General features: G+C 37.7%; 1 protein-coding gene across 1 annotated transcript in view; it reads left to right on the plus strand.

Annotated features, from left to right (window-relative positions):
* PTH2R (parathyroid hormone 2 receptor) overlaps nucleotides 1-15,944 on the plus strand; it is an 86,530-nt gene that overhangs the window by 43,292 nt on the left and 27,294 nt on the right. The window contains exon 9 of the mRNA XM_001108598.4: nucleotides 8,773-8,839. Within this exon, the coding sequence (XP_001108598.1) occupies nucleotides 8,773-8,839 (67 nt within the window). The remainder of the gene's footprint in view (nucleotides 1-8,772; nucleotides 8,840-15,944) is intronic.

Raw genomic sequence — 15,944 nt, forward strand, 5'->3', positions numbered from 1 at the left:
AGAATCCACTTAGGATTTAGTGCAAGCAGGTTGAAGAACCACACTACCTGATTCCTAGGATAGACAGCATTCATACTTCCTCTCTCTCTGCCACATCAGCTTTCCCTGCGGATGGTGTGGTTATGAGGACCAGGGATAAGGTGGCAGGAAGGGGAACTACAGACAGAATCTGGTGCCCTGGGCCAGTGGCACATATTTACTCCCTCATAGAGATGGAGGGGCAAGTACACTGGCCACAGTGGTAGCTTCCGAATTAGCCTGTAGAGAAGTTCTGGGTTTTATTTATGGCCCTTGGGAAAAGGACACGTGGGAAGGAGTTCCATCAGTTACTGGCTGATGATGCTCTCAAAAATATTAAGAACTTCCTGTGTATCAGGGATTATTCATGGCTCTTGTTTATTTAGTATATCATGAATGTTTAGAGCCCAGTTGCCTCATGTGTCTTTAGTACCTGTGTTTAACACACATGTGGTCTACTAACTCATCTCTTATCTATATTTAATGCAAACTGTGGGTTCATCCTTCCCATTTGTTCTCATATCTTCTGTAGCAGAATTAAATATTTTAAAATAATAAACATACATTAGAAGTGGAATTTATCTCTAACTGTGAGCCGTTAAGTTCTTCCAGGTAGCATCGGGCTAAGTTAATGTATCATTTTAAAGTACAGGACAACAATGCTGTAAATCATTTAAAATGTATCATTTTTAAGGATTCATTTTAATGTATCATGGTACACCTAATACATTTAAAGAACCATTTAAGTATAAAGGGTACATTTGCATTAAATAGTAAAGAATCCTTTCTTTACATTTTGACAGACCTGAGTTCAAATCTTAATTTAACTGCTTTGCTAGGTTTGGGACCAAGGGACCCAAAACACATGATCTCTTTGTGTATCAGTTTCTCATGTATAAAGCGGAGATAATAATGTATAAATTGCATTAATACATTATTGTGAACACTTAGCGTAGTACCTGGCACTCGATGGGAGTGTGCTGAGAAGGAGCTCAGGTACAATTGTCTTATAGGCTTGTTCTGCTACTTCTTGGTTCTGGAACAGCAGATGTACAACCTAACCTCTCTGAGCCTCAGTTTTCTCAGCTGTCAAATGCAGTTAAAATGATACTACTGTCTACAGAGTTGTTGTTAGAATAAATGAGATAATGTGTGTTAAATACCTAATGCATTTTTGTATATTGTTATTTCATTAGAAAGCCAAACTCATCCTTCTGTTAATCCTAGCTTATAATATTTTGATTTTTATCCTGTCAAGTCGATGGAACCCTGCTTCTGCTGAAGCTAGAGCTTACAAATTAGGCTGCAGAAAAGATGAGGGGTGGAGGCCTTATAGACCCTCATAGGCCAGATTAGGATGTTTGGTCTTTGTTCAGTGATAATGACAGCAAATTTGCATTTTGTAAAGATAATTACCAGAACATGGGGTAATAGTACCCGATGTTGGAAGAAAGTAATAATGAAAACAGTTGCTGGCATTTCTGAGTGCTGACCACTTTCCAAGTACTTCATAATTCTGCAAATACTAAGTAAATTAAAACTCATTATCAACTCTATGAAACTGAGGTCAGAGAAGTTGTGCCCAAGGTTGCACAGCCATGAATGATAGAGAAGGACTTTGATCTCAGACATTCAGGCTCTCGAGGCATTCAGAAAATACTTACAGGCAGATAAGATGTTTCTATTGAGATAAGTGGAATTTTTATTATATGTGGAGGAGTAGAGTTGAAGAGGGATTCTTTTTATAATATCACTGAAAGCTTCTCACTCTTCAGTTGATTTAACACGTCTGGTAATCAAGAGTGCACAGTGGAAAATGTCCAGAGTACACTAGACAGTTTTTCTCTTATCTTCACTATGTCTAGACTTTTGTCTTTTTACCTCAGAGAGGTAAAACTTCTAGTTCTTTCTGTTCTGTAAATCAGAAATAGGTTATCACCTACCATGGATTTTTCAACAATTCCCACTTTTTGTTGACATATGAGCTCATGCCTGTGTATTTGTATTGCATGTATACATGCAGTGTTGTCTCCTGGCATATGTTTTTCTCATTCACATGATAAAATTAAACATACCTGCATGTCACGTATTAAATGATAAAATTAAATATATCTGCATTTCATGGTGAAAACCATAACTACAAATGTTCTACCTTGTTAGTGTGTTTGAAATCTACTATTCTACCATATAAATCTTCCTTATCATATTCCTGCAGCATTTAGTATACATATTATATAACTATTCCTTTCTTATCTACCACCTTATTTCTCTTAATGTGCAAGTGTAACTGCCTAATTTTTCCAACAAACCATGAATTCCAAATGGGCATAAGTGAAATTCCCTGTTTTACAGTAGATAACTCTTCAATGCATGCTGATCAATTCTTCTAGATTCGGCTGACCATTTTTTCTCTCTTTGCTCAGTATCTATTAAGCAATGATAAAGTTTGAGTTAATGCAAGTTGTGAGTTATAAGGAGATGTGGTTTTTCTTCCGTTCAGGACTTGCAGCAGTTATTCTCAGCCTCAGTCTTCCATCTGTAAGATGAGAATAATATTCTTGGCCATGACTAATGCTGTGAGTTAGCAGGGGACAGATCTGAGAATTAGATGAGAGGCCATTATGAAAGGGCTTTGTAAACTCCAGATTTTAGACAAACCATAAATGTTACCTTCATTGTGGGTAAAGAACCAGTAACTTTTAAGGCCCAATCATCATATATAAATAGAAAAAATCTTGACCGCCCATCTCCTATCATTCCTTATAAGTGTCTGATAGCTTGTAAGTCGCCCTTTGATTCTGTCTGACTCAAGTGCCTCCATGGCCGACTGCAGGGAGGCTGCCTGGTAAAGGCTTTCGGTTGTCTCAAATGGACTTTGACCAGAGTCCCCCAGTTGTCTGTGTTTCTCTTGAGGGGCTATATGATGAATGAATATGAAAACATTCATTTTTGGGGTATGATTTCTATTTTAAATAATGATGAGTCAAAGAAAGAAAAGGAAAAAGTAGAAAAGCATCCGGGTACCTGCGCTTTGCTCTCATGGTCAAGCTTATTGCTATGGACTGAATTATGTCTCCCAAAATTCACATGTTAAAGCCCTAACCCCCAACGTGACTGTATTTGGAGATAGGGTCTATAAGGACCTAATTAGGGTTAAGGAGGTCATGAGAGTGGGGCCCTGATATGGAAGGATTAGTGACCTTATAAGAAGAGATGCCAGAGAGGCTGGCTCTCCCTCTCTCTCTGTGCACACAAAGAAGAGGTCATGTGAGCACACAGCGAGATGGAGGCTACTTACAAGCCAAGAAGAGAGGTCTCACCAGAAATGGACCATGCTGGCACCCTGATCTTGAACTTCTAGTCTCCAGACCGAGAAAATAAATGTCTGTTGTTTAAGCCACTCAGCCTGTGGTATTTTGCTATGGCACCAGGCTGTGGTATTTTGCTATCACATGTCAAGTAGATTAACACACTTATGATAAAGAAAAGGTAATTTAAAGAGAGGCAGTTTTAAACTATATATGCAGTAATGCCAAGAATTCTTTCATGTTAATAGAGAACAATTTAATATCCATAGATTGTGTACGCTTTGTGATAGCAGTTCCCTTTTTGTTATCTCCTGGGAACTTTTCTTTATTTAAGCCAATATATTGTTTTGAGTTACTAGATATTTCCTTCAGGAATTATTTTGTCTGCTATACACTGAAAAAAAAGTCACATGCTGTGAATACCTAAACTCTATAAAGAACCTGTCACTCATTGTTCCTGAAAATTGGAACCGTACAGAGTCATTGTCTTTAGGTGTAGCCTTCCTCCTACTTGCTTCAAAGCTCCCCATTGATCAGCTTCCCTCAGTTCTAAAACTTGTTGGCTTTGGACTTTTCCTTGCTTTGATCCCTTTATGCTATTTGAATTTGTTAACAATTGAGGGTTGATGTTCTCTACGTTGACATCATTATTGCTATATATACACAGTGAGATTGGAAATCGCAAAGAAAACTTGCAACGGCTGCTATTTGATTTACATGGGAGGGAAGTGGCATCAGTAAAGAGGTACTAATTATTGCTATCATGATCATATTCTGAGATGTGTAACTGTATGACCTAGATTCAGAATTTTAGAGATGATAGGACTGAAGGCATTTTCTGGTTCAATCTTCCCGTATTAGGGATAAGTAAAATGTGATCCAGAGACATCAGGACATATTCTCAAAGCCTACAGCTAGACTGAAGCAGAATTTTGACTCATTCATTCAATTAGTTACATCATGTGACCACCATGCAAAATATTTCACTTTCTTCCTAACTTACTCAGAATAAAATCTTGAATTTTACAGTGCCCAAATCTGGGATAATTGGATGAAGGGTCATTTTATATTTAATTTTGCCTATAAACATAAGCTATATTACTACTTAACTGAGAAGATTTCAAAATTGCCTGATTCAACTTCACATAAAATTCAGCTTTTCTATAGATGAAGTTTTTGTGGATTTTCTTGTGTGTTATCTGACCTATATAGTGCCATGTGACAACATTCGCGGGAGAGAACAGAAGTTAAATATCTTCAAAGGATGGATGGGGTTCATATTCATGTCTTACATTTGAGACTCACTGTTTTCTAATCTGGCCTTTCAAAGTGAAACCTCTGATTTTCTCTGCATCTTGGCCATTTAGAGAGAAGCATATCAGACCCAGTTTTAAATGATACCTTAAACTCTATTGATATACAAAAGAAGTCTCTTTCAGATCTAAAATTCTATTAGGTGTTATTTGGGCTGGGCATGGTGGCTCATGCCTGTAATCCCAGTGCTTTGGGAGGCCAAAGCGGGCTGATCTCTTGAGGCCAGGGGTTCAAGACCAGCATGGCCAACATGGTAAAACTCCATCTCTACTAAAAATGAAAAAAAAAAAAAATTAGCTGGGCGTGGTGGTGCATGCCTGTAATTCCAAATACTTGGGAGGTTGAGGCAGGAGAATTGCTTGAACTGGGGAAGCAGAGGCTACAATGAGGCGAGATCATGCCACTGTACTCCAGCCTGGGCGCCAGAGGGAGACTCTGTCTTTAAAAAAAAAAAAAAAAGAAGAGTGTTATTTTACTAAGGTCAGCTAAGATAATCAAGTAGGTTGGGCAAATTAAATTAAACAGTGAGCAATTTTGTTCTCTTTCTTTTTACTTACAAAAGCAAAAACACCTTACAAGATAATCTTATTATCTTCTCTTTGCTTCATTCAAAGGAGATAAGAGATGCCAGTGAGAGGAGAAACCCGTAACTTCTTTACTTCTTTGCTATATTTCTGTTTCACCATCCAGCAGCAAAGGTGGGGGCTGCAAAGGACCAAGAAGCCGTCTGACATTTCTAGAACATCTGCACAGGCTTTTGGGGTCAGCTTCTCTCGCTTCTTCTACTCTTACTGATTGTATAAGTTGTGGAGAGAAGGTAGTACTCAGCCAATTCAATTCTTTGGATCCCTTGGGAAGAACAACCCACCTGTTTTCAACCCTGACTGTAGGAAGTCCTACTTTCTAGTCAGACCTTTGTATCTCTTGCTTCACCATCCAGAACTGCATTTCCTAGAAGGTTAAAGTTTATCATTAAAATTTTGAACAGAGAGTAGTTTCTGGGACATGTTAACAAAGACAATGTGAGTGGGAGCATTGAAGAATTAACTAAAAACAAGCATTAATAGCATTTTCTTTGAAAGGTTTGAAATCTCAGCTTCCTGTCTTATATCACAGGGCAAATTTGAAACTTTGACACTGAAAAGCATCAAAGAGAAGTGTTTTATGTTTTTAGAGGTAGCTGGTTTTGACCTACTTCCAAATGCAAGCATTTTATAGAGCCTGAATTGCATAATTGAATCCCAATGTGTTAGGAGACACCATGATGAAATGCCATTAAAGCAAAGAAAGAGGACTGTGAAGATATTACCAAATGTCAAAAACTGAAAAGAAAATTTATGGAATCTGAAAGCCTTGTAGCTTAGATCTTGGCTAAGTGAATCAATGTTCAATTTACAGTCACATGATATATGCCACCTTCCTTATGGTTGAAAGCTTTTTTAGAGCAGTGTGATTCTGCATAACTCAGTAACATTGTCTTTTATCTTTCTTGTCTGGTTAAATAATGTGAAAAACAGATGCATGTAAATAATGCCAGAAAATGTTCAATAATATGCAAGTGTAACATTTTTGTTCTTAAATTTCCATGTTATTCGAACTTCAGGTCCATTGAATATGCGCATTTCAGTTGGGCTGAACCAGAATTACATTTTAGTGTAGGGTTCCGGTTGATTTGCCTGTGGTATGTTCTCCCAGTGGAGTGCGGAGCTACTGAGCTCAATTGGTACGGATATGCAAAGAAATAAAAAATACAGTTGTAAAAGGAAAAAGCAAATTGCAGAATAGTGCATACATGACATTTTTGTATGATAGAGGAAAGTAAGAATATAACCTTTGTATTTGTTTGCATAGGCATGAAGAAGCATTGGAAGCATATACAATAAAGTAATAGAAGATGTTACCTGTAAGGAGGCAGACAGGAATGTGGGGAGGATTGAGACATCTCAATGGCTGTCTTTTTATATAGTTTGACTTTAAAAATGAGAACATATTGCCTATATGTAAAAGTTAAACTTTAAAAAAATGTAGTTCTTAGTGTGTATTGAAAATGTCTTACCCTTAAGGAATAGTCAAAATGGTATTTTATTATCTATAACTTGCTCATTAAGAAAAAAGCAACTTCGTTATGTTTATTATCTAGAATTTAAAAATTATCATTGTATCCCACAAATTTCTTTTTTTTATTTATCATTGCCACAATCACTACTGGGTTTTGTGAAAAGAGAAAGAAACTTAAGAGTTTTATTTATGTGTCTTTAGTTTAAAAAGACTGTTTCAAGTGCTATATTAAAGTGCCAAGTGGTGCTAGTTTCTTATCATTTCTGTGCTATTTATTCTAGTGTAAGATCTTTACTAGTACAAACCAGATTGGGAGATTGGGTGAGCATGAGTAAAACTTAATTTGAATTCAGCTGATGTCAATTCAATCCAATAGATATTTATTGACTACCTACATACTGTTCTAGGACTTGCAATACATCAGAACACGAAAACAACAGTGATCTCTGCCCATGTAGAGCTTAAACTCAAGTTAGGGTGGAAGGGAAGCACCAAATATAAAAAATAGGCAAATTATATAATTTTTAAATTAAATACTGTTAAAAACAAACATAAAAATTAAGATAAGGTCATGGATCTTATACAAATAGAAAATGAACACATGTCAAAGATTTTTTTTTAAACTTTTATTTTAGTTTTGGGGGTACATGTGAAGGGTTGTTCCATAAATAAACATGTATCACAGAGGTTTGTTGTACATAATATTATATCACCCAGGTATTAAGCCCAGTACCCAATAGTTATCTTTTCTGCTCTTCCCCCTCCTCCTACCTCCCTCATCAAGTAGACCCCAGTGTCTGTTGTTTCCTTCTTTGTCTTCACAAATTCTTATCATTTAGCTTCCACTTACAAGTTAGAACATGTGGTACTTGGTTTTCTGTTCCTGTGTTAGTTTGCTGAGGATGATAGCCTCCAGCTCCATCCACGTTCCTGCAAAAGACATGATCCTGTTTTTTTTTTGTGGATGTGTAATATTCCATGGTATACATGTACCACATTTTCTTTATCCAGTCTGTCACTGATGGGCATTGAGATTGATTCCATGTCTTTGCTATTGTGAACAGTACTGCAATGAACATTTGCAAACATGTGTCTTTATGGTAGAATGCTTTATATTCCTCTGCGTATATGCCCAGTAATGGGATTGCTGGGTTGAATGGTAGCTCTTCTTTTAGCTCTTTGAGGAATCACCATACTGCTTTCCACAGTGGTTGAACTAATTTACGCTCGCACCAACAGTGTATAAGGGTTCCCTTTCTCCGTAACCTCGCCAGCATGTGTTATTTCTTGACTTTTTGATAATAGCCATTCTAACTTGTGTGAGAAGATATCTCACTGTGGGTTTGAGTTGCATTTCTCTAGATACTTTAACCTCATTAATTAATGAGAGAAATACCAAGATGTTATGGTTGGTTCAAAGGAGAAATCTAAAGAACCACATTTACATTCAGTACAATAAATACCAAAATTTATAAACAAATGCAAAAACTACTCAATATTTTCAGGATACTAATCAATTACATTCCACTGAACATCACAGCTAATTTTCATTTCTATGGACAAGAGTAGTTTGCATTAATTCTCTATTGCATTACTATGGATAAGAATAACTTGCATTATTGTAAGGATTCTACAATTTATGAAGTAAAATAGAATTGCTGTAATGTCTGAGAGAGAGAACTTTCTCTATCAATGAATTTAAATTATTATGGCTTATTCCAATAATAGTAAAAGTGAAGTATGAATTGTATGACATTTAGAAGACTATTACTTTTTGTGGCTCTGGAAACATGGTTTTTAACTCTTGTCACAATAAAAGTAATTCACTAATATTTATAATTCTCTACTCATCTTCAAGGGGTAGCTAATAATGTGAAAATCAATACCTGCCACATGTTTTTTCCCCCGCCCTGACTGGCTTGGGTGTTTTAAGATAAGATTTCTTAAACTATTTGTTTCTTAATTGGAAGTGTGGGGCTGGAGTTTTTGGTAAAACTTAAAATTCTACTTAATTCTTACTACCCATTTGCTTTGCCAATTTATTCATGACAATTTTTTTTTTTCAATGTTGCAGGTGCTGGGAACTTAGTGCTGGAGACATCAAGTGGATTTATCAAGCACCAATCTTAGCAGCTATTGGGGTAAGTTTAAAAGTTTGTATAGTTAAAAAAGAGATGGATAATTAACCTGCTGCTAAAACCCAGAGAAAGTGTGTCTGTCACTGCGTTCTACAATAGATTTGAGAAACTCACATGTACAGCAATATCTGTTGGGAGAGTCTGGGACAGAGATCAGACCCTTATTGTGACTGACACTGAGACCCATGAAAGCCTTCCTTTAATCAGCTGGCACTTGGGTCAATTCTGAGACTTCAAAATATCTATGAGCATTTATATGTTTAGGGAGTTGGAAGGCCCTACGTCTCCTTTTCACCCATTATATTATTTTACCACTTTAACATTCTGACCACCTGGTAGTAGGTCAGTGTGGCAGGGAGGGAAAGATGGAATAGCAGGAAAGCAGAGAAATTACTGAGACAGAAGAATGGTAATATGATGTATAAAGTATTCCCTAAAGCTTTTATTTGGCATACTTCCCCCAAGGAGTTAAGTGCATCCTATACCAGGAAATAGCTCACATAATTCTATCTAACAGATATTAGATAGAAAATTAGAATTGAAAGTAATGGCAAAAAACACAATTACTTTTTCACTAACCTGATAGTAGGGAGAAAGACCACAATGCATTTTGCACTGAACCTTGTCTGCCTGTATTTCCAATGCACATTGCATCTGTGTTGCAAAGGAAAACAAAATCACACACTTCTTCGCATCTAATAAAACTTATCAAAATGTTTACTCTTGATCTTCTTTGAAGACTTTAAGGTGTCAGTTTCTTTTGGTTTGTGAAAGAAATTATACCACCTTGTGTTCATGTATGTGATACATATTACAAGCATTTTTAAAAAACAATTACTATCCTGATAATAAATGTTAAAGTAGAAAACAATATAGCAACCTGATTATTAACTAATTTTGATGTTTTTCTTTGTTTCCCAGTTTCCTATTCCTCTTTTTTCTTTTGGACAATGTGTCACCCACTTTGTCAGAAGGGCAGCTATTAATGTAGTTGAGGTATTGTAGCCTCATCCAAAGAATCAGATAAAAGCTTATTTACCTCATAGGAAAAATGCGTAAAGAAAATAGGAGAGATCAAAAGGAATCTTCAGTTTAGAAGTCCATTGAAATAAATGTTTAGAGAGGGAAATAAAATACAGAACACTTTTAGAGAAGCTATTTTGTATCCTTGCTAAACCATCCTATTAACAAATTGGTCCCAATTCCATATATCCTAGGAGAAGCTCAAAAATGGATTATGGATGAATGAATGGCTTGAATTACAAACACCTGTAATTTTAACTTTTTATGTAAATGAAATGCTGCTATATTAATCCACTGATAAACAATCCTAGATCTGTAACTATATCCCTGAGAGACATCAGTGAACTTAAAGATAAAAATTAACTGCTCAGATTTCCCTTTCATTCATTGGTATTTAATCCTTATTTATACTTTCAAGGCTTTTATTTTCCTCCTTTCTAGTTCATCTTCTGTGTGTTTGCTTCTCCATATCTTACCATTATCTTTTTAAGGGAACAATCTATATCTTATTATTTTTTCTTTGCCTTCAGTGTCTTGTACTGAGACTTACCAATAAGAGTTAATGAATGCTCTCAAATTTACCTACATTTTAATATAATGATTATATAATGATTAAGTTTGATTTTACATTTGATGAAAATGAAGGACCTATTGAATTCCAGGAGATCCTTGTAAAATTACCAGGAACTGAAGCAAAGGACGGTGGAGAAAAGGAAATCTTAGGGCATTTTCCATGAAAATGACTGATTTTTATCCAAAGCTTTATAGTTTGTTTACAGATCTAAGTCACTCACATCATCAACATGGATGAAAAATTTATTTTCTGAGGTTTGTAACTTGTAATGTGAAACAGTAAAGCTAGGTGATTAAAGGGTTTCTGAAGATTCGCCTTTGGAGGAGAAATAGAAGTGATGGCACACTCAGTAAACTTTGAAGAAAATTAGTGTGGAAGGCCATTTTCCTCTTCTTGAGTTAAAATTATGACAGTTCTAAGCTAAGAATTCTGAAGTACTTTTCCTATATTATGAAGTTCATTTAATCTCAAAAATCACAGCTGATACTCAAGAATATCTTTCTGTTCACTAAGAGTTACCTTTTTGTTTCATTATTATAATTTAGTGTTATCATAATTCCCTTGAAGGTTCTTAACTTACTCACAATCTACTAGTGTATCTGAAAGTTTTCATAAAATGTCAAGAATTGGATTTGAAATAAATAATTTACTTATTTTAATCAATAATTTAGAGAAGGCTGAGTTATGAAAGAGAAAAACTAAAAAAGCAAGTGGAAAACTAAAGGAAAGAAAAAACAGAATTATAAAGAAAAACTCCAAGGTATAGTTTTCAATTCAAAAGAGGGGAATACCTCAAGAGACAAGAAGATACACCTCAAGAATACAGAGTTCCTAGGAGAGAGATTTGGCCCTCCTGGGAATAAGAATATGGAAGGCCTGTGTGGATAATTCTGTGATGTATAACACCAGGTAGTTAGATTGCCAGTGGCACTGGTTCAGAGCATCAGCTTGAAGCCTACACAGAAATCCTGGAAATCCAGAAGTTTGGATTCTACATAGTGAACCCAAGTTGATATGTTTTAAAACCTGGATTCCAAGGACAGTGATTATTTCACTTAGAATGCCAAAGACTAGAGCTCTGTAAGCATGATTGACATTCGGGAAAAAGAATAATTTAATATCTGCATTGGAAGTAAATAATAAACACAAAATCTTGAGCTAAGGTGGTAGTGATTAATGGGGGAAATGTATTCACTGCAGGCTGGCAAGTGGTACGAGAGCATTCCAATGGCCTGTGCCAAGGTTGAGTGTGGGTGTGGAATAATATCAGGAGCTGAGGCTGCAAAGGAGGCCGGGCCAGACCCTGAAGGGGCTTCTAAGCCTCACTAAAGAATTGACACCTAATCCTGCAAGGGGTGACAACCAAAGGTTTAGACATTGGAAAGTGAAGGAATCAGGTTTTTCATTTGGAAAGATCTCAGGGCTTCATTGAAGCTGGCAGTGGGGAAACCACTGTGGGTGTCTGCTGGCTGGGGGTTTAAGCCACAGTGATGTGAAGTGGAAAGGACATAGGTCTGAGAGAGTTAGGGCGTGGAGTTCTGAGCACTGTCCCTTCACACTTGGCATACACATTTTCCTCATTTCCATGACCTGGTCCCTTCTTCCTCCCCCATCTCATGTCGCCTCATGTTCTCCTTCCCGCTGCCTCAGCTCCACACAATGGCTTTCTTTAGTTCCCTGAACGTGCTACACTCTTCCCACCTCAGGGCCTTTGCCTGCGCTGTTCTGTATGCCTGCCATACTGTTCTGCCTGCTTGTGCATTCTTCCTTCAGGTCCCAGCTTACGGATAACCTTTTCAGACAGTCTTTTCTGACCACTTGACAGTGTCACAGTGGTTACAGCATAGGCTCTGGGCGAGACTGCCTTCGTTAGAATCTCAGGTTTGCCCTTCTGTCGAGTGTGCAGGCTGAAATTTTATGGTACAGGCTGGTCTTGGGCAAGTTATTTAAACTCACAATTCCCTTTTGCCATCTATAACATGGGAATAATAGTGTAGATTACAAGAGTTAATCATTGGGCTGCATTAGGAACAGTGGCTGGCACGTAGCGCTATAAGCGTTAGCTATTATCATTTTTACTTTTCACGTGTTAATAACTTGTCCACACTCCAGGTAGATTTCTCCTACTCCCTGCAACACATTAACTTAAAAAATGTCTCCATAAAGTCATAAAAATAATGTTGGTTTCTGGACAGCAGTAAGGCTAACACATTGTATCTTGTATATCAGTAAGTGGCTGTTCAGACCTGAGGGGACTCCCAGGGATGATCTGGTTTCCCAGGCTCCACGGTCCCCTAGGATGATACCATGATTGCTTCTCTGTTTGTGCATAGGCACTTCTGATTGCAGAATGTCTGCTCTCCTCGTATCCCATAAAAGCTGGCATACCATCGGTGTGACTATTTTTTAAAAGGCTGTAACGTTATCTACCCAAAATGGTATAATTGTTAACTCTTTTTGGTAGGAGTAGAGCTTATTTTTACCCTTTTGTTAAACATTTTCGTATTCTCCATTTTAGGGGCATTGGAAGGCTCTACTTCATAATCGAGAAATCGATATTTACATTTTGGAAAAGTTATTAAGCTCTCACTTTTGTAATTTTCCAGGTAAACCATTCCATGATTCACCTTCTATTCAAACACAATAAAACACGAGGTGAGAAAAGTATACATAATGTTATTTTCACTTTCACTTTCTTGCTTCCTATGTGAGTTCCTGTTATTAAATGCAATAAATACTTGATTAAAAAGAAACTTCTTCCTAAGTACATTCTATGATCTTCCCTGTGACTTGCTGGCAAACCAGGCAGACAGTAAGTTAGCACCACTGTGGTGAACCTGATGGGCACAGGTTCTCTTCTCTCCAGGTCTGCGTGAAGATGTAAAGACAGGGAAAGCTCTGCCACACCAGTGCATGATTTGTCTGTCCAGCCCATTTGAGATGCGCATGGACACAGTATGAAGGACCAAGGAGGTCTGCCCTTTCTTGGGGGTGACACCAAATGTGTCACAGTAGTTACAGCTTAGACTCTGGGCCAGGCTGTCTTTGTTAGCATCCCAGGCCTGCCCTTCTGTTGAGTGTGCAGGCTGAAATTTTTCTGGGCAGGCTAGGCTTGGGCAAGTTTTAAAAACTCAGGGTCCACTTTTGCAATCTATAAAATGGGAATAGACTGGGCATGGTGGCTCATGCCTGTAATCACAGTGCTTTGGTAGGCATAGGCAGGAGGCTCGCTTGAGGCCAAGAGTTCAAGACCAGCCTGGGCAACAAAGCAAAACCCCAAATTCTTTTTCCCATAATGACTACACCTACTCACATTCATACTAACAGGGTACACATTTTTGTTTTTCCTCTCTGCATCCTAGCTAATGTTTATCTTTTGTCTTTTTGAACTACCAATGGCCATTAAGCCATTCTTTGTTTGTTTGTTTGTTTGAGACAGGATCTCACTCTGTCACCCAGGCTGGAGTGCAGTGGTGCAATCACGGCTCACTGCAGCCTTGATCTCCTGGGCTCAAGCGGTCCTCCTGCCTCAGCCTCCTGAGTAACTAGGACTCATGGCATGAGTCCTAGGTGGCATGTGCCACCATGCCTGGCTAATTTTTGTATTTTTTGTAGAGATGTGATTTTGCCATGTTGCCCAGGCTGGTCTCAAACTCCTGGGCTCAAGCAATCCACTCGCCTCCACCTCCCATAGTGCTGGGATTACAGGTGGGAGCCACCATGCCCAGCCCCATTAAGCCATTCTAACAGGTATGAGGTGATAGCTTGTGGTTTTGATTTGGATTTCCCTGATAATTAGCGATGATGATCACCTTTTCACATACTTGTTGACTATTTGTAAGTGTTTTTTTTTTTTTTTTTTGAGACGGAGTCTTACTCTGTCGCCCAGGCTGGAGTGCAGTGGTGCGATCTCAACTCACTGCAACCTCTGCCTCCTGGGTTCAAGCGGTTCTCCTGTCTCAGACTCCTGAGTAGCTGAGATTACAGGCACGTGCCACCATGCCTAGCTAATTTTTGTGTTTTTAGTAGAGACGGGATTTCGCCACATTGGCCAGGCTGATCTCAAACTCCTGACCTCAGTGATCCACCTGCCTCGGCCTCCTGAAGTGCTGGAATTACAGGCGTGAGCCACCGCAGGGCCAACTCCTCTTCTTTTTAAAAATAGTTTAATGCATTTTGGTAGTAAACTGACAGGAACAGCACAAAACAACATTAAAAACATGTACTTGCATGTAGAATTATTCAGAAAAATATAGTGAGTGGATGGAATTTACTGTATGATAAAAGTGCTACTAACACCAGTTAGTTGCAGTCAAGAAATTTGTTTTTTTGAAAATCCAAATGCTGGCATTGTTCAGAAAAAATTAACAGCTATTTATAACTGCTGTAAAGGTGAACTGCTGAAACTTGTTCAGCTGAAACATTTGGGTGCATTAATACTTTGTTTCCATGCATTTATATTAAAAATTCACACAAAAATGAAAATGGAGAAACTGCCAATACCTGGTTTCTGTTCCCTATTTTTTCACTCACTGTCATTAAGTTAGGTGCCTTTTGACTCCATGGGGGCGGCGGCAGGGGTAATCTGATGCTCAGAAATACCAATAAGAGGAAGAAGAGCTTTTTATTTTTTTCTTTGAGAATGGAATGTTTCCCATCTTAGTGGATTGTCAAGCAAGTTCTCCATGAATGCAGCATGGATGTCTTTTGATAATTGTTACACATTTGGCCTGGATTGCACACGGCTCGGTGTCTCCAGAAAGGCCATTATGATAGATCTCATTTGTTTCCCACAAAGCACCAGTAGCTGTGCTCTGGATGTGCTGCTCTGTTTTGAAGTCCTTAGCAGTTTCTTGCACCAGACACTAGGAGGAAAGTTTATGGATTAGGCTTTCAGTGGATTTCTGATAACATCTAATTTCACCAAGTGCCTTGGTATCCAGGTTGTTACTGGTGAAGTTTCGTCACCCATCCAGTAGATGGCACACTGGCCTTTGTAGTTTTTTTTGTAGGTTGTTTTGAGGGCAATCTGCATGGCATAGAGACCTCCTAACTCACCCCACTTCTCCTTCAGCTAGGGCCTGGTGAGCTAGAGTTGTATGTCTTTTTTTGAGAAACGTCTATTCAGCTCCTTTGCCCATTTTTAAATTGGGTTGTTTCTTGGTATTCAGTTGTCTGAGTTCCTTATATCATTTGGATATTAGTCCCTTATTTAATACGTTAATTTTTATTGAACACATTCAATACATAAATATTGCAGACATTTTCTACCATTTGACAGGTTGCCTTTTCGCTCTATTGATTGTTTCCTTTGCTGTGCAGAGGCATTTTAGTTTAATGTAATCCTGCTTGTTCATTTTTGTTTCTCTTGCCTGTGCTTTTGGTACTTATTTCTAAGTATTGTATTCTTTTTTGTTGTTATTGTAAATTGATTTTTTTCTTAATTTTTTTGGATAGTTCATTGTTTGTACAATTTGTTCAACATTTCAGCCGAATTCTTCTTATCAGCTA

This window comes from Macaca mulatta, chromosome 12, assembly GCF_049350105.2.
Source record: "Macaca mulatta isolate MMU2019108-1 chromosome 12, T2T-MMU8v2.0, whole genome shotgun sequence".
Lineage (NCBI taxonomy): Eukaryota > Metazoa > Chordata > Mammalia > Primates > Cercopithecidae > Macaca > Macaca mulatta.